The sequence below is a fragment of the Macrobrachium rosenbergii genome, chromosome 3 (assembly GCF_040412425.1).
Source record: "Macrobrachium rosenbergii isolate ZJJX-2024 chromosome 3, ASM4041242v1, whole genome shotgun sequence".
NCBI classification, from domain to species: Eukaryota; Metazoa; Arthropoda; class Malacostraca; order Decapoda; family Palaemonidae; genus Macrobrachium; species Macrobrachium rosenbergii.
Window position 1 is genome coordinate 10655158 of NC_089743.1, and position 22663 is coordinate 10677820.

At 38.1% G+C, this 22663-nt stretch overlaps 1 protein-coding gene across 5 annotated transcripts in view; it reads right to left on the reverse strand.

Moving 5' to 3' along the window:
* Gtpx (Glutathione peroxidase homolog with thioredoxin peroxidase activity) overlaps positions 1-16106 on the reverse strand; it is a 43807-nt gene extending 27701 nt beyond the window's left edge. The window contains exons 1-2 of one of the 5 annotated variants that reach the window (XM_067127500.1): positions 15814-16106; positions 10861-10925 (exon numbers count right to left, since the gene is read on the reverse strand). In XM_067127500.1, coding sequence (XP_066983601.1) covers positions 10861-10925; positions 15814-15829 — 81 coding nt within the window. In that variant the 5' untranslated portion in view covers positions 15830-16106. Of the gene's footprint in view, positions 1-10472; positions 10580-10860; positions 10926-15165; positions 15339-15719 lie in introns of those variants that run through there. The other 4 variants (XM_067127518.1, XM_067127529.1, XM_067127539.1 and 1 more) reach the window with 4 other exon arrangements.
* Between the last annotated feature and the right edge of the window lie 6557 nt (positions 16107-22663).

Sequence of the window (22663 nt, forward strand, 5' to 3'; positions counted from 1 at the left end):
AGAAGCAGTAAAATCTGTGACTCAATAGCAAGGAAGAAAAGGCACGTCTTGTAACACAAACACAAAAGTGTTTTTAAACATTTAATACTGATGCAATGTCTAATATCTTTACAGACAGCAAGAGGAGACATTTAACCCTTTAACACCGAAGCCCTATTTACAAAAACGTCTCCCGTATGCCGGCGGCGTTCGGTGAGTTAGCGCCGAAGCGGAAAAAAAGTTTTTTTTAAAAAAATCACAGCACGCTTAGTTTTTAAGATTAAGAGTTCATTTTTGGCTCATTTTTTTGTCATTGCCTGAAGTTTAGTATGCAACCATCAGAAATGAAAAAATATCATTATCATATATAAATATTGGAATATATGACAGTGAAAAAAAACTCGTATATAATTGTATACAAATCGCTGTAAGCAAAACGGTTAAAGCTAATGACTTAATTTTTTTAGTTGTATTGTACACTAAATTGCAATGATTTTGGTATATAACAAATTTTAAAACGATCAAAGCAACACAGAGAAAATATTATCACAAAATGATGCATGAATTAAACGCCAACGGACGTAAACAAATTTTTTTTTTTTTAAATTCACCATAAATCGAAATATTGTGCTAGAGACTTCCCGTTTGTTGAAAAATGAAGCTAATTGATTGAATATTACTAGAATGTAAGTGTTTTAGCTTACAATAGCAGTTTTCGACCATTTCGGTCGAGTTAAAGTTGACCGAAAGTCGGATTTTTTTCTATTTATCGTGATTTATATGAAAATATTTCAAAACTGATAAAAGCTACAACCATGAGTTATTTTTTGTTGTATTGTAAATGAAATTGCGCACATTTTCATATATAAAACTTTATGTGTTTTTTTAAAAAATTCACCATAAATCGAAATATTGTGCTAGAGACTTCCAATTTTTGCAAAATGAAGGTACATGATTGAATATTACTAGAATGTAAGTGTTTTAGCTTACAATTGCATTTTTCGACCATTTCGGTCGAGTCAAAGTTGACCGAAGGTTGAAATTTTTTGTAGTCGACGTTTGCTACGTCCACTCGGCATTCAACAGACAAATATTACGGTGCAAATATTACGACAACGAGACGAAAGAATTTCTGAGATGTTCGGCCGAGTTACCGCGCAGACATAAGGAAAATGTTTTTTTAAAAAATTCACCATAAATCGAAATATTGTGCTAGAGACTTCCAATTTATTGCAAAATGAAGGTAAACGATTGAATACTACTAGAATGTAAGAGTTTTAGCTTACAATTGCGTTTTTTTTACCATTTCGGTAGAGTTAAAGTTGACTGAAGGTTGAAATTTTGGCAGTTATCGTGATTTATGTGAAAATATTTCAAAACTGATAAAAGCTACAACCATGAGCTAATTTCTGTTGTATTCTACATGAAATTGCACACATTTTCATATATAAAAGTTTATGTAATGACTAATGTAAAACGATGCAAACATTACGACAACATGACGAAAGAATTTCTGAGATGTTCGGCCGAGTTACGTAGCGCAGAGCGTAAGGAAAAAATTTTTTTTTCAGAAATTCACCATAAATCAAAATATTGTGCTAGAGACTTCCAGTTTGTTGCAAAATGAAGGTACATGATTGAATATTACTAGAATGTAAGAGTTTTAGCTTATAATTGCGTTTTTTTACCATTTCGGTCGAGTTAAAGTTGACCGAAGCTTGAAATTTTGGCAGTTATCGTGATTTATATGAAAATATTTCAAAACTGATAAAAGCTACAACCATGAGTTATTTTCGGTTGTATTCTACATGAAATTGCGCACATTTTCATATATAAAACTTTATGTAACGACTAATATAAAACAGTGCAAACATTACGACAACGTGATGAAAGAATTTCTGGCGCGGACGTAAGGAAAAAGTTTTTTTCAAAAATTCACCATAAATCGAAATATTGTGCTAGAGACTTCCAATTGGTTGAAAAATGAAGGTAAATGATTGAATATTACTAGAATGTAAGAGTTTTAGCTTACAATTGCGTTTTTTGACCATTTCGGTCGAGTCAAAGTTGACCGAAGCTTGAAATTTTGGCAGTTATCGTGATTTATATGAAAATATTTCAAAACTGATAAAAGCTACAACCATGAGTTATTTTCTGTTGTATTGTACATGAAATTGCGCACATTTTCATATATAAAACTTTATGTAACGGCTAATATAGAACAGTGCAAAAATTACGACAAAATGATGAAAGAATTTCTGAAATTTTCGGCCGAGTTACCGCATGGGCGTAAGAAAAATTTTTTCAAAAATTCACCATAAATCGAAATATTGTGCTAGAGACTTCCAATTTTTGCAAAATGAAGGTACATGATTGAATATTACTAGAATGTAAGTGTTTTAGCTTACAATTGCATTTTTCGACCATTTCGGTCGAGTCAAAGTTGACCGAAGGTTGAAATTTTTTGTAGTCGACGTTTGCTACGTCCACTCGGCATTCAACAGACAATTTTACTCGACGTTTGCTACGTCCAACAGGCGTTTAAGGGTTAATAAACCTCCAACCATAACCAAGATTTCTTCAAATGGATCAAAATATATCATATTTCTGTTGGTCCAAGAAGCCTGAATCAGGTATAAAGGTCACTAATATATGTATGTTCAATTCAGCAAGCCAGCAAAAATAAATATCTAAAGACAGTGTTACAAGGTCTAATAGCTGCTGTAAGCAAATTTAAAAGGGGAGTACCTTACTTAGTACCAATAACCTTTTGGAGATCTAGAAAAGGCAGAGCCAGGATACTTCACCGAGTACTTCTGGATAAACAGGGCACTAGAAGACAGTCTTTAGTGAACATTTCCTGATTATGCCATCCTGAACCTGTTTGCACTAAATCTGCTGTTTGTTCAGGAGACAGATTAGATAAGGCTGGGTTCTTCCATTTGGTTTTAAAATGATGTTTAGGGTACTTTCATTCTAATTCTGCACATTTTATAAATTCAACCCTACAGAAAGCAATCAAGTGCTGTCTGAAACAATTACTGGTCAGTCTCCATCCTTTTCATGCTTTCTGAAGAAAGCATGAAAAGTTTCTGAAAAGGTGACATGTAAGCCCTTATACAGTACAGGTATGTACCATAAATTCAAACACTTCACTTTCTGATAGGCACTGCACCTTCAAGAAGTAATTAGGTACAATACTTGTGAAGCCCTACTTGATATAAATGCAGCAATTTGCATCAAAGAAATCGTTTACAATGGATGAGTCCAGACTCAAATACATTTTAGTGCTGCAACTGACTTTATTAATTATACTGCACAGCTCATATCAAAACTTTGTAATGCATGTGTTGAAGGTTATGCAGTAATACCTCTGGTTACATAAATCTGAGCCGAGGCATTTTTGATGTTGCAGTGGTTTTTATAAAAAGTTAAATGGCAAAATAAAAATCAACTTCCACCTGTTTAAACATTATGTTGCTCGGTTCAGCAAACAATGTTAAAAGTGCCATAAAAATCAGAAAGAACATAAAAACAAACATTAAAGTAAATAAAATATACAGTAATGAAATGTAGTTTAACCCTTTTGCTTATGATTCTTATAAATAATTACATCATTATGACTCTTATAAACAATTACATCAGAAGTGGCAGTGACTAGCAGTAAACGTAAAAATGTTTATACCTTTATTTGTTCAAAGACGCATATCTCTTCCAATTTTCAAGGTAGACCGCTCAGTTTTCTTTCATTTTGCACCTGATTACTTATTCTATACAATGGCACAAAAAATCCCCCAAAAATAACTACTGTATTATGTAGGTGAAATAATGAGCAGAAATTACGAGTAAATTTTACATTTCCCCCTCAAAAAAAATTTACAAAAACAAACTAATTGTGATAAAGTCTGTGTTTTGTCCATAGCACACCAAGATAAATTACCTAGATAACACAATGCAAAAACTTGTAATTATAGCAAGGGAAATATGAAAAAATGAACGACAAAGTAGTGTCGCGTTTTCCGTATAAAAGTGCCAGTCACCCAAGCAATACAGTACAGTACATGCAAACTATGTTTATACAGTACCTGTTTTTTGTTCAAAGACATGTAACTCTGACAGTTTTCAAGATAGATTGCTCAATTTTGTTTCATTTTGCAGCTGAATGATTGCTCTAAACAATGGCATAAAAATCCCCCAAAATAAATTATTTATGAGAAATGAGTAGAAATTATGAGATAGGCTACATGAAAGTTTTGCACTTTCCCCCCCAAAAATAATTTGCCCAAAAAAATATTTGCGATAAAGTCATCGTTGTAAATCCAAAATATACCCAGATAAATTATGCAGATTTTGCAATGCAAAACTTGTAATTACACCAAGGAATACATGCAAAAATGAAAGATAAAGTAACATCAAGTTTTCCGTAAAATAAGTAGCATCCAGTCAAGTGCTCTCTCTCTCTCTCTCTCTCTCTCTCTCTCTCTCTCTCTCTCTCAGAAAAAAGATGTATGTAATTATAGAATAAAAATCTAAAACAATACAAAAAAACCAACATACATACATTTTACATATGCATAAAAAATCTCTCTCTCTCTCTCTCTTTTCTCTCTCTCATAAGAAAACTTAGTAATGTAATTACAGAATAAAAATCTAAAACTATAGAACAAATATATATGCTAGTTACATATGTAAAAAAATAATTCTCTCTCTCTCTCTCTTTCTCTTGCAGAAAAAAAAGATAAATGATGTAATTATAAAATAAAAACCTAAAACTATACTATACAAAATAGATAAATATGCATGTTGCATATAAAAAATATCAGGAACACTCGCTGAAAATGGTCCTCAACTTGTCTGTTGGTTTGTGCAATCTTTTTTTTTTTTTTTGACGTTTGCATACGTTTTCAGTTAGCGAAGGACTTAAATTTGGATGACATTTATTTATATCCGTCATCGGTAAGCGCAGGGCTTAAAATCCTGTAAAAGCCAAATACTGTCAAGCTAAAATCCTGTCTTATTTAACAACGTTCGGCTACATAATATGTACTGCACAGTCGCACGTATGTAGTTACAGTATTTACGTGTAGTCATCAACCTGAATATAAAAAATTAATATAAAACTGCCAAATCACATAAAAAAAATAAAATATACAAACTATACCTATATAGTAATATAATGTTTACACAGTAAAACCATTTAAAAAGTATTCAGCCACATGGCGGCGCTAGTTCTTGGCAACGAATTCAATTATTATTATTATTGTTATTCAGAACAAGAATCCTATTCATTTGGAACAAGTCCACAGAGGCCACTGACCTGAAATTCAAGCTTCCCACAAATATGGTGTTCATTTGAAAGGAGTAAGCGAAGGTAACAGAAAATACAGAAAGATGAGATCAGTCTTTAAAAAAGAAAAAATGAATGACTGAATAAATAGGTAAAAATTTAAGTAAATTACTTAAATGCAAGGAAAATTGTTTTAGGGTAAAAATGTGTTGCACCTTCCCTTGAACTTTTGAAGTTCCAATTGCACGACATCCTCAGGGAGACTGTTCCACAGTCTGTGTTAAAAATGGGGAACTTCTGGATGATTATTATTATTATATATTAAAACAGTTTAACCAGACCACTGAGCTGACTATCAGCTCTCATAAGGCTGGCCCAAAGGATTTGGATGAAATGACAAGTCTAAGCTAGAGTCCTAGCACTGGGACCAAATAGGTAATTTGGTACGGTGATGAATGAATGAAAATGAAATTAAAAACTTCACAAAGGCATATGCTCTCATGCTGGAAGACACTCACACAAATACATTTATACTCATATATACTCATTAAAAAGGTATATTAATCAAAATAAAGTAAAACTTTAAATTTAGTTTTAAAATTCATTAGAGTTTACAGGTTTTCATATTTTTATTATTTACTTATTTTTACATTTTATCAATTAAATCACAGCTCCTCATGAAGATTCTGACAAAATTTCCTTCACTGATCTATTTCCAAAATTTGATAATCACTGCATATTATATTTTGGACATTCACACAATAAACACTTGATTGTTATCCACACTTTGCACTTTGGGCATTCGGAGGGAGGGCCACGTGGACTGTTCATTAGTGTCCATGTGTCAAACGAGTATGGCCTATTCGAAGATGCGTCAGAATTACTTGTGTGTGTGTCTCTCTCTCTATGATGAACTGACAGGTAAACCTGATAGTGAATACTTGGCCTTAGAGAAAAATTCCATTTTATATAAGTAATTTACCAAATAATTACATAGCTATACTGTAGTTTCTAATTTACGGGGCAGCTCAGAATTTGATATTCGCAGTAGCGCTCTTTTGTTTTGGGTGTAGGTATACTGCCCTGCCCCCTATCGGGGAAGAATAGGTATAACGAAGCTAAAGAGCTCAATTCGCTTCTGTCGGCTAATGACTGAACACCAGTCATAAGCAGCTCTTGATTCGTTTTCGCCGGATGGTACGAGATCGTCTTTGGTGAAGTACTCTTTGCTTCTGGTAGTGCAGCTATTTAGCTTAGCTAGAATTCTGGATTATATCTTCAATTGTGACTTGCCTAGCTGGACTTTTGGCCTTTTATGGCTGACTCTAGTTTGTCTAGCATTAGGTATTGCAGCAAAGGCTGCAAAACTAGACTCACTTCTGCAAAATATGACTCTCACACAGTATGTAGTTCTTTTAGGGACTGGGATAAGGGGAAATGAAAGACTTCACAGACTCACTTAGACAAATTACAGCGTGATCGTTTGAGAAAAGCTACAGCTAGGGCTGAAGCAAAGGTGTCTGCTAGTACAGGTTATTCTCCAGGAGTTGATATTGATGTTATGCCTACCCCTTCAACACCTGTGACAGCTTTTTCTACCATTTCCAGTCCTCCAGCTTTTACTATCACTCCATGACCTAGCTCTCATTCTGCTGAACCCAATGCCATTGCCAGCTTAGAAGAACAGGTAGATCAACAATTTAATTTACTTGTTATACTATGTCCCAGATTGGGAATTCTGTGAAGGTCCTAATGGACAAATTTAATAGTGTGGTGTCGAGTGCAGTGTCAGTGGAGGGGGCAGCTGTTCGTCCCACTGATGCTCCTAGACCAAGGTCCCTGCTAAACTCCCCTTGCTCACCCGGGAGGAAGCATACTGGCAGTCCAAGGGAGGTTGGTGGGGTTTGCCCACGAGCAGTCGTTGCCTCATCTGAGCCTGTTGGTAGCCAATCCCAGGCTGTGGATGAACGCCATTGGAATGGCGTTCATATGGACGTACATGCCCTATCATCAAGTGATTCAGACTCTCCTGTATCCAAGAAGCACAGTGGCCATCTTGCGAAAGTTTCTAGGCCATTGAAAAGGCCAGGCGCTTCCTTGGAAACCGATTTGCCCGTCTCGTAAGCAAGCTGTAGAGAAAAAACGTACCTCTCTCCCTTCTTGTAGTTTTTGGGAGTCGCCAGCTAGAGATTCTAGTCCCCATTCAGTTGCGAAAGTGCGTTCTGACCCCAAAAGTGTGTGTGCCAGCCCAGCTTATCAGCACAAAGCGTTCATGCGCCCAGTTTATGGTATGGTTGTATGTAAGCGCCAACTTGAAGAGCGTTCGGTGTCCGAGCTATCATCTCTAGAAAGCCCAGTGTCCGAACGCCTATTACACGAGTGCACTTCGTCCGAGCGCCCAGTGTATGAGAGTGCAGTTTCCGCCTTCCAGTTCGTGGGCGCCCAGATTCCGAATTGGAAGAGCCCATTTATGACCGCTCGGAGTTTGAACATCAAATCCCAGAGCACCTAGGTGCCGAGCACCCATCTCTGGGGCGCCAAGTGTCTGTGAAGAATGCAGCCACTTCGAAGGAGTCAGTGTCTATTCCGACAGCTAGTGGGCACCCAATGTTCTTTGCTTCTTTTTGGGCCCCCTGGACAAAAATAGTCTGTTCCCACAGGACACCCTGGACCAAGTTTCAGTACAGCTACAGAGGAAATCAATTCAGAATCTCCTCACTCGATCCACCAAAAGCACGAAGTTCCCACGCACGAGCCACTGCTTCTACCACAGCTACTAGAACATCGCCTTTCCAGCAACAGTCCTTTTGAAGTTCTAGAGGTTGTTTCCAGTCCTGACCTAGAGCCAACCTCCGAACTTCCAGACCAACAAAGAAAACAGTTAACAGGCCAGCACTTCGTAAGTGAGTGGTCCGTCCTCCGCGTTCCAGTGGGAGCAAGACTTTCCCATTTCTGGACAGAATGGAAAAAGAAGAATGTAGAGCTGTGGGTGTTGAAGGTATTGAAAGAGGGCTACGCAATCCCTTTCAGGGAGAAAAGTCCCTTAGTAACCTCTCCCATCAGCCTAACAGCCTACTCGGTAGGCTTAGAGAGGTTTTTGGCCCTATCTCGGGAAGTGTCAGCCCTACTAGAAAAGAAAGCCATGTGAGTTGTTGAGGATGTAAACACGGAGGGGTTTTACAACCGCCTCTTCGTGGTTTCCAAGCCATCGGGAGGATGGAGACCTGTCCTGGATGTCAGTGCCCTGAACCTCTTCGTTCAAACAATGAAATTCAAAATGGAGACGAGTCAGTCGGTATTGTCGGCCATCCACCAGGGAGACCAGATGGTTATGATCGACATGCAAGATGCTTGCTTTCACGTTCCAGTTCACCCAGATTCCAGGAAGTATCTGAGATTCGTGTTCCCGGACAGAGTCTTCCAATTTCAGGCACTTTGCTTCACTCTCTCCATGGCCCATGAAGTTTTTACCCCAGGTACTCGCTCCCCTAGCAAAATGGCTACATCTCATGGGGATAAACATCTCTCTGTACCTGGACGATTGGCTCCTATGCTCCCCCTCGAGATCTCAGTGCACGGAGGACCTGCAGAAAACTTTTTGTCTCGCTCAAGATTTAGGCCTTTTAATAAACTTCAAGCAGCAGCAGCTAGTCCTGACTCAGTCTACAGGTAGTCCCCAGTTAACAGCGGGCTTGGCTAAGGCTGATTTTACCAGGTCTTTGTCGTTCTATTGTACTGTGCCCAGGGCAAGGCCATATCCACATATTATTTATGTGACCCGTTTGGATTGTAAGCCTTGGCAACCTGCAATTAACCTCCTCCAATGCAAAACGGCAACTCAAGTAGAGGCAACCCTTGGCTCTGCCGCCACGCCACCACAAGTCGAGAGGAGCTATGACCAGAGGCAGTACCCGTCTGCCGTTGCTCCCTCACCAGGTAAGGTTACAACAAGCATTTCAAGATGCTAGCTAACTTTCTATTCCAAATTCTTCTCCATATCAGAGTTTTTTTGGGGTAGTATATGTCCATTCATCCCACCTCCAATCAATGTGGATTCAGCTATGTAATTATTTGGTAAGTTACTTATATAAGGACATTTTTATATACTTACCTAATAATTACATGATCAGAGTCCTCCCTCCTCCCCTCTCATGGACACAGAGCATCAACGAATTGAGCTCTTTAGCTACATTGTACCTAATCTTTCCCGATAGTGGGCGGGGTAGTACACCTACACCCAAAACAAAAGAGCGCTATTGCAAATTTTGAATTTTGAGCTGCTGCGTAAGTAGAAACTATAGCCATGTAATTATTTGGTAAGTATATATAAAACTTTATTTTATTATAAAAATGTCATTTTTGCTTAACAAGGATCAGAAGCTATTCTCATCATAAATGGGAACTACCAGTAGCTACACTCTGTGAATTGCAGCTATATGGCAACCTTACCCAAATTAACATGAATACATTAGATATTATGGTACTATAATATGAAAAATCATTGTACAGCACTATGATAATATATACAGAGGCAACCTCATACTGTAAACACTACTGCACAATCTCTCTAGCTATACAAGACAAAGAGTAATCACTGATATGCTAAAGAGCTATCACAAAAGATTATACTGTACTGACATACACTAAATAAATCTTCCACCTTTCACTTGCATGCATTCACAGCAACACCAACTAAAGGCTTGTGTCATTCTTGAGTGACTTACCCAGGTTAATTCAGCAAAGCACCCTACCAAACCCAAGCTTGCCAACTAAAGGCTTGTGTCATTCTTGAGTGACTTACCCAGGTTAATTCAGCAGAGCACCCTACCAAACCCAAGCTTGCTTGATACAAACCCAAGCTTGCTTGATAGACTAGCTAATATACCCCCAGAAGCCACCCTAACCAATTTTATTACTGAAAGGTAACAACAAGGTTGTATCAAAGAGGTGAAGGATTAACTAAAAAGATCTGCAAAATAATGTTCAGTTAACAAATGGTTTGTACTTTTGTAAACTTAACTTCAAACTTTTGATAAATTTATGAAAATTACATGAATGAGGCCTACAACAATATACCATATAAAGAAAACTTTAGCAAACTAAAATGAGGGTTGATCAATAAGTGCAAAAATGTTGGAAAAAAAAAAAGTGACCAACATTACTAACTTCACCAAGAAAACATACAAACAATAAAATTCTAATTAACCTTTGCGCTGCAAATCCCCATTAGACTGGAGATTAAGTAAAGCCAGAGATGCATCCAAATGGTCAACTGAACTTCTCCATGAAACAACTTAAAAACATTATGAAAATTCCCTGAAGGTGAGTCAAAGCTTATCTAAAAAGATAAATACTATCAGACACTTGAAAAGAGCCAAGTCCTGAGCTAGAATCAGATCTTTGAAGCATATGGCATATAAACAGTTGCACAACAGTAACCACTGGTACTGGTTACTTGTTGAATTAAATATTGGGAAGTAAAACCTTATTTTAATCACTCAGATCATCAAATAAACACATGCAGGATGGCTATCACACGAACTACCTCATCATGAATAAACACATTCTGCTTATATAAACAACCATTCACTTACCATGACTAGAGGTCTTGCAAAAGCTGCTAAATATGCACTTCCTCCAACTGCTAATAAACTTGTGGCTGCAAGGGAAAAATATATATATTACGGTTAAGATAACTGACACTTAAGACACTGACAAAACTAAATGTAATAAATAAAAGTAAAAAACAGAGGGCCCTTAGTTCCCTGGTTAATAAAAGAAATTACATATCCAAGAAATTATAAATAATAACAGCTTGGTTTCATAGATTTAAATTTTCATACACCATTATAATGCATTACAAAACACACACAGTCAACCCCTGGTATCTGTGGGGGATAGGGACCACAACTAACCGCGAATCACCAAAATCGGCAAATACTTGACACACCCCCTCTAAAAATGGTTATAACTGCCTATTTAATAGTTTGGTGCCTTTTCTGCGATTTTTGGGGCTTACTGGCGTTGAAAAGTGCCAATTTTCAGTTATCAGCACCTCTGTTAGATATAAGATATAAGGGTGTCTAGCATCTCTGAAACTACATATTTGCCACCAAAATGAACATCAGAAATGTTCAGAACAGTGATGCTGAATTAATTGCCTGATACACACTTAAAGTGAAGTGTGCACCACCTCATTCTATCATTCTAAAATATCCTTCAGGGATAGGTTAGTCTAAGGTATTAATTTACTTAAAAGCATAATATGATGTTGCAGTTTTTGGTTCTGATCTTATGTTTCCTTAACATGCTTGTATCTGTCACAAATCTACTGTTAAAATTTTTTCTGCCAAATGTTGTAAGCTACTAGAAGTTTTTCTATGTTGTTTAAGTTAACACAGCTATAGGAGTGGCGCTCCTAATCAGATTTTGAGTACACTGTGGGTAAGAATGGATTACATATCTGAAACATTTATTACATTCTCCTGGAACACTGGATACATGGGAAAATGCTGCAACGTGATGGGTCGTTTTGTTATAAGCTTCAGAAATCAGGCATTGTTTGAAAAAGCTGGCTACAGTTTGCAGTCACAGGGCCTTTAGTTCAGTTTCTTCTTGCTCCCTGGATATTTTGGCTGCATCACAAATTCCATACTAGATTTTGTCCTCCTTACACAATTGCTTAGTTTACCTTAGGGAACATTGTTTTACCTAATTCTTTGCAGTGCCCCAAGTGCAATTCTTCCATAAATTATTGGAAAGAACAGCACTTATGCATTGTTGTAATGCTACAATGAAACCTGTTTAGACAAAGAAGAGTGGCGATGTAATTTCTTGGTTAGATATCAAAGGTGCCGTCTTGAAGGGTCTCACCTTTCACAATGGAAGTAAATTTTGTTAAGAAGCACTGGTTAACCACCCACAGTCTGACACCCCAAGGTCCTCAACATCTAGGGATGATCCTGACCAGTCTGAAGAGCTCAGTCCTACTGATATTTCCAATTCAAGTTAAGGTAACTTTATGGAATGTTTTCAAACTAACATTATACACTAGGATAACGACCTAGTGCCCTAGGTTAGGTTAGGTGTCCTAGTTAGATCACAACATTATTATTCATTTGCAGTGTCCTTGATTACATTATGTGGTGGGTCTAGGGTTAGGTGGGGACCCGGCACCTTATGTTAGGTGTGGAGGGGGGGCCTTCTGGAAGAGGCAAAGCAACCCCCAACCTTCCTGGGTTATGTAAGGACATGGTCCTGTAGGTTAGGTTTGGTGGGAATAAATAGAATATAGAATTTAGGCCAAAGGCCAAGTGCTGGGACCTATGAGTCATTAAGCGCTGAAAAGGAAATTGACAGTAAAAAGGTTTGAAATTTGTAACAGGTGGAAAAACTTGCACTTGCTCTATGATCTCTTGTTAGGAGAGGGTGAAAAGTAAGATGGATCAAAGAATATGAAAGGAGATACAGTTAAAGCAATGAAAGCGGTTGCAGCTAGAGGCCGATGGGACGCTGTAAAGAACCTTAAGTAATGCCTACAGTGCTCAGCATGAGGTGCATTGATGGTACTATCCCCCTACAGGAGGTTAGGTGGGGTCTAGGTGAATGTAAGGGCCCCAGGTCCTAGGTTAGATTAAGAGGGGGGGGGGATTCAGGAGGACAAGCTCCCCCGAGTTAGATAAGGATGCAACCCTAAGGTTCCTGCCAGCTAGGTAAGGACGCGGTTATTTTTCGTTAGACTCCAGCCAATTCCCGCTTTATAATTTATATTTTCTTGGGTAAATCACATCAAAACAAAAATTTCTTCTCAATACATAACCTTCGCAAATGCCTAATAGCAGAGAAAAATAAGGACTTGGAAGGTAAGACAATACCAGCCCCCTCCATAACTAATACAGCAAAATTGTAACCAGTAAACACCCCTAGTTTACGTTAGGTTGGTATTTTTAGGTTCTTTTACTACCTTATCATTTCCTGGCCATTTTTGCATGAAAAATCCAAAATGGTTTTTCATGCAAAAATGGCTAGCTGGCACCTTTGGAAATGGCTGGCTGGAGTCTTCCGAAAAATTACCAAGGACACAACCCCCGTAGGTTAGGTTAAATCGACACTTGTATTTTACTCGTTTTGTGTTTATCCCCCACCCAAAACCCGACTTTCCCACTGTGATCCCCTGAACTGTAGGATATAAGGATATATGGGGGGGCCCATTAGCCAATATCTATGACTACTTATTTTTAACCAAACAAAGGCCACAGAAACATTTAAGCACATTAAAACATGGGAAAACCATATTTCAAGTCCAAAATGCACTAGGCTAATGGTTAAAAGAAAATTTTAATTGCATGGGTAGTTTGTAGAACAGAAGCTAAGTCCATTGTCTGCAATGTTTAATGTTACTTGGAGGGGTCTTGGGGGGAAAAGCCTCTGGCCAGGTCACGTAACGGTGCCCCAAGGTTAGGAAGGGCTAAAACTTTACAATAGTTGTGCGACCTGGTTCCCACCAGTCGCCGACCGGACAGATTACTGCCTTTTTGGGGGGTTCAGGGGGGTGAAGCCCCGCCCTCTCCCCCGGCCAGGTCAGGGCACGTCGCCCTAAGTTAGGTTAGGTGGGTAAGTTAAAAAAGTTAAGTATACCTTAGTTTTACCAGACCACTGAGCTGATTAACAGCTCTCCTAGGGCTGGCCCGAAGGATTAGACTTATTTTACGTGGCTAAGAACCAATTGGTTACTTAGCAACGGGACCTACAGCTTATTGTGGAATCCGAACCACATTATAGCAAGAAATGAATTTCTATCAACAGAAAAAAATTCCTCTAACTCTTCATCAGCTGGCAGGGGGAATTGAACTCCGGCCCATCGAGTGACAGTCTGAAGCTCAACCGACTCGGCAAACGAAGGGCTATAGGTGGGTAAGATCTGGTTAGGTCAGGACCTGGCATTATAGGAAAAGTTTGGTCTATTTATGTATCCGAAACCTGTCCCAGTCGACAACTGGTGGGGATCAGGTGCCACAACTATTGTCAAGTTTTACTGTTCCCGTCACCCTACACTCGCCCCTGTAGAGTGTACTCCCAATGACCAGGGCTGTATTAGCCTTGCCTACCTCTGCCCCTACCCAGCAGGCCCAGGTCGTCCCTACACAAATGGAATGAAAAGTAACTGGGTTAGACCGAGCATTTTGACAGATCTTAGAAGAGGGGCTAGTGATTCATTGGTTACCACTCCTGGTTATGATTATCATTCCAAACCTCGGTAGATTAAGTAGTAGCTCCGCAGCGGCGATTTCCTTCTAATATGACTTTTTCTACAGTTTTTGGTTGCTAATTATGGATTTATCTTCAATTTTTGTTGCACAAATGTAATTAACCTGTAATTGTCGCCCAAGTCCATCCAACAAGGGGTTTCCATGTGCGATCTTCACAAGACAGAGCACGGGTACGTCTGTTTGGAATGGTTCATATCCCGTCAGGCAAGTGTAATAACTTGTTAACGCATGGGTACCACGCGCACCCGCCCCTGCCCAGTACTAAACACGGCGAAGAGACTTTCCGTTCCCCCAACGCTAGTACTAAAGACGGCGAAATGCATTTAACTCCCTCCTGTTGGCGAATGGCTCCCTCTCGTTTTTTCCCTCCAGGGGGCGTCTCCCCAACGTAAACACATCCGCTCCATTTCTGTGTTCCCCCCCCAAATCCTAGAATTCCCACAGTCCCCCTTTACTGTTGAGTAGAGTTAGGGGGCAAATAACATTTGGCCAACAACAAATATACTCAATGCCAGTATCAGAAGCCCTAATAGTATAGAAAAAACCAGTTTCCAAGGTAAAAACTGGCTCGGAGCTGGTACTTAGAATTACCTAAACCTCCCCTAGCTAGGCCTCATTCAATGTGTTTACCTTAGGCCTAGCACTTCTGTTTGGACTCGAGACTGAGGCCTATGTTAACACGACTGAAAACCGGATTGTAATAAATTATTGTGGTTAAAACTCGTTCATCCAAGAGTTAACAGCCACTTAACCCGTTCTTGACAATTAAAAATACACAGGAAAGAAGCAAACAAATACTATACAACTAAACCCCTGAAGCAACACTATATAACTCAACCCGTGAAACATGCAAACACTATATAACTCAACCCCTGAAACAAGCAAACACTATATAACTCAACAACCGAAGCAGGCAAACACTATATAACTCAACCCCTGAAGCAAGCAGACACTATATAAATCAACCCCTGAAACAAGCAAACACTATATAACTCAACCCCTTAAACAAGCAAACACTATATAACTCAACCCCTGAAGCGAGCAAACACTCTATAACTCAACCCCTGAAGCAAGCAAACACTATATAACTCAACCCCTGAAGCAAGCAAACACTATATAACTCAACCTCTGAAACAAGCAAACACTATACTAACTCAACCCCCGAAGCAAGCAAAACCATCTACCTCGCGGCAGACAAGAAAATTAGTTGAAAGCATTCCATACCACCACACTAGTCTAATTCTCCTTCGTCCTGGTTAAGGTCTTACTGGCTGGTACCTGCCACTCGGAACATTGCTTAAAAGCAGACTGACGATATCAAATTTGGGACAAGTATCTCGGTTTGCTTGGACTGGGAGGCAGACGCTCAGTCACAGTGACTCGCTCGTTCGCTCGGCTGATCAATCAGCTGTTTCTTTCTTTGGCGTCGTGTAAAACGAGATCGTACTACCCAGCGGTCGTTGGGAAAAAGTTACGTACGAAGGAAACCACGCCTACCAGGCCAGCCTATTGGCAATAGATGGCGGGGCGCTCACACACATGCAAAACTATATATATAAAGTATATATATCTTCTTCTTCTTTTAACGTGCTTTTTTCCCATTTTTGTATGGGGTAAGCACGATGCCTTCTTTTGAAGGACTTTTTGATTTGGCTTTGGGGTAGACCTGTAGTCTCGTATATATATATTATATTTTATTTTTATGATTTTACCTGGTGAAATGGTCACTATGAGCCAGGAATCAACACTTGATGTTACGTTATGAGCCAGGTATCAACACTTGATGTTACGGCAGCCTTGTTATCTAAACTTCGTGGCAATCATAATACACGAGAAAAAGGGGGATTTTCATATGAGCTTAGGGTTCTACTTACAAGCAGTGTGTATGTAAACACGTTAGAATATATATACAGTATATATATATATATATATATATATATATATATATATATATATATATATATATATATATAATCACATCACCGTTACATTTTTATACACAACCATTAAGTTATCAATGTCGTTTCATATCCAACTCGCTCTACTTCGGGAATATCATGGGATGGGAATTATAAATGATAAATAATTAGGTGATGATATTCCCGAAGTAGAGCGAATTCACTTTGTTTGCTTTTATGTACAGCCCTGCACAGGGATAATTTCCTCTCTGGCGGGCCCATGTACGTTTTCAAAATAAGGTGCTTCTTATATTTTATAAAATTTTCTTTGAGTGTTGTCTCGTCAGTATCGTAGCTCCTGCAGAATAGGAGAGTCTTTAGTTCCCTTTTAAATTTGCATTCTTCTTGTATGCTCTTCACTTCAGGCGGTATTCTGTTGTATAGTCTTGGTGCGCAGCGTACAAATACTCTCTCGCGACTTACAATTTGCTCTAGGTTCAAATAGCCTATTTGGCTTCACTTGCATGTCTAATTACAGTTTCTCAGATATGCTGGTTCATGTTTTAGTGCTTTAAAGACTGTAAGTAGTATTTTATATTCTCTTCTAGCTTTTACTGGGAGCCATTTTCTAAGTAGCTTTTAATTTGTACCATTTGTGTACGTCATCTTCGATGCCTACTGCTCTCAGGTTGTCAAGCAGTAGGTTGTGGTCAACTGTGTCAAATGCTGCACTTAGGTCAAGCACAACCAGGATGCCACATTTTCCACTTGCTATAATTCCTATCATATTTATAATTGCACACAATGTAGACCCTGTTGAGTGGTTTTTCTGTATGCTGACTGATCATCAGGTATAATGTTGAGTTGTTTCAAGTGTTTCCATGTAAAGACAGAGAGGAAAATAGAAAAGGGGCAATAACGTACTAAGTGATCCCAGATGCTGCGTTTGACCGATCGCCGCCCATACGAATTACTGTACATTGTTTATCTCACACAGCACTGGGCAAAAGAACCACTGTAATTGAAATCTTGACCTCGCCCGGTGACCTCTTGCGCACCATAACATTAACTCGATAACAACCGTTGAACGAAATGTATAGATCAGCAAACATTGATGGAAAAGGGAAGCCCACATGGACAAAACTTGGGAAAATTATACCAAAATTTGGCATCGAATGAATGCCATATACAGTATATATACGAAGACTCAGGAAGCAGAGTCAGTTGGAAAAAGGCAGGGAGTGTGTGAGATGTGTGGAGAGGTGACAGTGAAAGCTCGAACTGTCGTGAATTTATGTAAAATTTCTGAATGCCCGTAGAGTAGGTAAAATTCTAAGTCCAAGAATTTTATAATGTGCCTATTAAGATAAAGACACCTTCACTGCTATCCACTGAAAAGGTGGAAAGTTATACAGTTTTGAAGACTAGAATAAATGTATTTAAGAGGCAACAAATTTTCATTTAAACCAAGATTTTAATATATATATATATATATATATATATATATATATATATATATATATATATATATATATATACACACACACACACACATATATATATACACACACATATATATATATATATATATATATATATATATATATATATATATACCGTTCAGAATCTATCGATATAGCAACAGTCAATACCCATTAATTTCATGACATTTTGATACCTGTGTCACTGTTTTTTGTTTCTTTTTTATAACCACTTCTCCCGTTTGTTAAATTTCATTTTACTTGTCCCTTGGAAATTTCTGTCTGCCTATCAACAACCGGCTCATTTTTGAATAGAAATATCTCGAATTCCCTCGTTTCCATAAGTTTCAAACTTAACTCTATATATACATTGATCTACCGTTGTTTGTCTCACTTCTAGCTGGGCTCTCTTTCGCAATAACTTTTCTCCTCCAGTTAACAGTTTTCCTTATCAAATTTGCTATAAGATTTTAAGTGAGCTCCTCAATCAAGAGTCTTCTAAACCTCCTAAGCGTTTTATGTCCCTAAGCTCTCTTTATGCAGCTCTCCCGTACCTGTTAAATGATAATTTTCGAAGGGACTTTACAAAGGTTATACACAAACATTTTGGAGTCATAAATATGAAACTCATTCCCATGAATCCTAAAGACCATCGGCTGACTCTTCAAGTATAAAGATCGACTCTGTCCTTTGATGACGTCGCACGTGGTTTGAGAATACACTTGTCCCAGACGTAATGAGAAAATACATGGAATCGACCCGCCGTTTTCTCAAGGTCAGGGCCGATGCTTATTGGGGCGTAAGCTATAGAGTTGGGTGTAAACTGTCTAATACGGAAGCTTCTAATATAATCACGTTATTTAGAAGATTATAAAATTATTGTCCAAACAAAGGAAGTCAACGAACTACTAGTTCTGGAAACTAAATATTAAATCGCGGGTTCCGACTCTGAACAACCATTCCTCTACCGTCCCGTTGTTTTTATTCTAAATTTCCGTCATTTTTTTGTAACTTGCAGTGTGTTTTTTATCTTTGATGCTGAAAGGCTGGTTGTGTGTTGCCAATGTTTTCAAGTGTATCTTTATGAAGTGTATAACTGTTCGTTTTTGTAATATGTATATTGGTATTGTTTTTTAATATTGTCGAAATATTTAATTTTTTCCATCGTTTATAATTTTTCGGTTTCACATACTTTTAAATCTCACAATTTTAATCAAGCATTCGTGTAAGTTAAGACTGACTTGTGATTTTAGCATTAAATTGTTTTTATACTATAGGACCTTATAATCAACTCTGAATTTATATCAACATGTGCTTTAATACATAGAATATCCTTGAAGGAGTGGCGATGACGTCACGGAACGCAGGAATAAAACAAAATATGAAGACCTTCATATTCCTGAACTTATGCGCTTGATCGTATGGATATAAACGCCTTGCTCGTCTGATGTGATCTGAAGAGGGGTCAAGACTGCCTTCTGTTTTCTGTCTGTCTGCCCGATTTCTCTCTTGCTCCTTGGCTAATATATACGGTTGGCCTCAAATCTCGATGATCATGGCATCTGTGCTGCCTTACCACAAGCAGACATTATGTAATTCTTGTCAACTTTGGCAGTCTGGAAATATTTTTGAATGAAAAGGTTTCAAAAGACCTCTCAGAAATCTTAATTAACGCATTAATAACACATTAAAATAATTAAAGATCAACAAATTTCACAACCTTACTGCACATTTTGTTTCTTTAAATTAAACTTATGTATGCAATTAATGTATACTTTTTCGTTATGCTCGAATAACCGCGAAAATTGAAGAATTCATCCATTCTCAGAACTGCAACAGAGAATAGTCATGAGGAACTATTATAAGGAAAAAATAATCTCATAAATTATACTTTGACACTATGTCATCAAAAAACTTTCAACTTCAAAAGTTCCTCCACTCTACGCCCTGAACTCTTCATCATCCTGGCTCTCACCTACTGCTTGGCTAGACTAGTATCCTACTAGGTTTCTTTTGGCTGCTCTACTCCTACGTGCAGGATGTCAGAAGCTACTGCTTATGGCCTGATGCTGAATTTTTCCTGCAGTATTTGTCTCTGGTTGCAACACTGGTGTCTTGGTACCAACCTTTTCTAGATCAACTTCTACATCATTTCCTGCTCGTCTGTCCCTACAATTTTCTCGACCATCTGTCTCAGCTTTAACAACTTCTTCGTCGCCTTTAAGACCCGGAATATCTCCAAAGATAAGTTCATAAACGTGGTTATCTAGGAGTATGAACATAGCACTGAATTCTCCTAAATAATAAGGAATGTTTACATTAATCTTTGTACATGGTTACCTATCGATACTCTATCCATTTGGTCCTCAGTTAACGAACTTCTAAGTACAACTGCACAAGTACAACCTGCATCTTGTAGCCTGTCATTTTCTCCTTGCCTGTATAACATTCACTAACTGGTAAATTTGCTGTCTTCCTCTGTTCCTTAGATATGCATGCTAGTAACACAACTGGTAGTTCAACTCCATTAGCCAGTTCCAGCGTTCCATTTATGACAGTCTCCCAGCTTGGCTATAAGGGCATCTTCACAAATCATGATAGCTGTCACTCCCCATGGCTTCTCCACTACCACATGTTCCTCGTTAGGGGAGTCGATAGAGTTGTGGGCTAGCATTCGCTAGGCGCCCGAGTTCGAGTCTCCTGCCGGCTAATGACGAATAAGAGGAATTTATTTCTGGTGACAGAAATTCATTTCTCGCTATAATGTAATTCGGACTTCACAATAAGCTGTAAGCCCCGTTGCTAAGTAACCAATTGGTTCTTAGCCACGTAAAATAAGTCTAATCCTTCGGGACAGCCAGAAGAGAGCTGTTAATCAGCTCAGTGGTCTGGTTAAACTAAGGTATACGTAACCTTTATTCCACTACCACAGCACTGACTACCTTATGCTTGAACTTCTGCTGGTCCTTATTCTAAGTAAGCACACAGTTTTTTGACTGGGTGTCCTGGCTTGTGACACATAAAGTACCTACCTTCACTATTGTCTGTTTGCCTCTGCTTAACTGTGTTGAAGTCCTTGGAGTTCTGAATACTCCTGCTAAACTTAATCATGGGCTTTTGACATTCTACTAAGCTTATCTCATGAAGTTCTAAGTATCGCTCAGCAAGCTACACTATCTCACCAATATCCTTTGGTGCTCTTTCCCTAAGGATTAGTGTCATTTCCGTTGAACAAGTGTTGACAAACTATTCTTTGATGAACTAGTTTGCTAAATCACCAGACTGATTTTCGTAGTCAGCAATTTTGATCTACCTGTTCAAATATCTTTGTAGCCTAACTACAATATGATATGTAGTCTTACCTTGTCCTGGTTTAGTTTCATGGAATTTCTTCCTAAATCCTTCAGTCATCTCATATCTCTTCAAAAGTGCTCTCACTAGGCTATCATAGTTCAAGACTTCATCGGGTGGTATATTATAAAAAAACTTGCAGACCCTTACCTGTTGGTATTGGATTGAGACAAAGCCAAATCATCCATAGTCTAACTCTGGCTCTCTGCAAGCCTTTGAAATCTTAAAAGAAAGTATTCATGTAATGCTTCTCGCTGAATCTAGGCACTTTGGGCTTTGCAATAACTACAGGGGTGCTAGTGTTGCTTACCTTCCTCTTAAAAGTTCCACTGGCAACTTCTGCCTTACGTCTTAACACTTGAAGTCCATGTGCACACTGTCATTCAGCCCCTTCTCTTGCTTTTCACAAGCTCTCTATCTTTCAGCTTCCTATTTTACTGTTACACTTTCTCTCTTCTGCTCTGCACGGGCTAGATTTTGCTGTTCCCTAACAGCATCTCTCATTTCTTGGCTTTCTAAGCCCATTTCCCATGCCAGGTCCTAAAGCTCTCCTGCCTCTGCTGCTGCCTTGATTTAAACCTTAGAACATCAAAATCACGCAGAAGTGCCACTTGAAATACTCTGTCACGGTGGACAATTTGTTGCTTCCTTTGAAGCTGTGAAATCCTTAATCTGTCTGATGGATACAGCACTTTGGCATTTTTATTCTTTTGAAAAGGAAGATGGAGTAAGGTCTTTATATCCTTGTTTGAATTCCTATATCCTTGTTTGAACCAGACTATTGTGGCACTCTGGTTCCATGGTGGCAGTAATTTCACCAAAATATGTTCGTATTATACGCTTGGATATCCGAATAAGTGTTTTTTTTTTTTAAATTTCAAGAGAAGATATAATACCCAGATAAGCAATGAGACACTTGAACATTTACACATCAAACGTAAAACTCTGGAAATGTTGACATTATTAGACTATAAAACTCTCATAATCCTTTTCGACACCACTTATGCTGAACGATGAGCAATTTTATTTTTATTTTTAAGAAGAAAGTGAGTTTTTTTAAGTTTTTATAACTGTTTTTTCGGACCTTGGCTTAATTCATTTATTCACACACACACTATTTATATACATATTATATATATATATATATATATATATATATATATATATATATATATATATATATAATATATATATATATATATATATATATATATATATATATATATATATATATATATATATATATATATATATATATATATATATATATATATATAGAGAGAGAGAGAGAGAGAGAGAGAGAGAGAGAGAGAGAGAGAGAGAGAGAGAGAGATAGTCAGCTTAGATCCCAGTCTAGAAGGCTTGGACAAATTATGGGTTTCTCCTTCTTTCTTAACT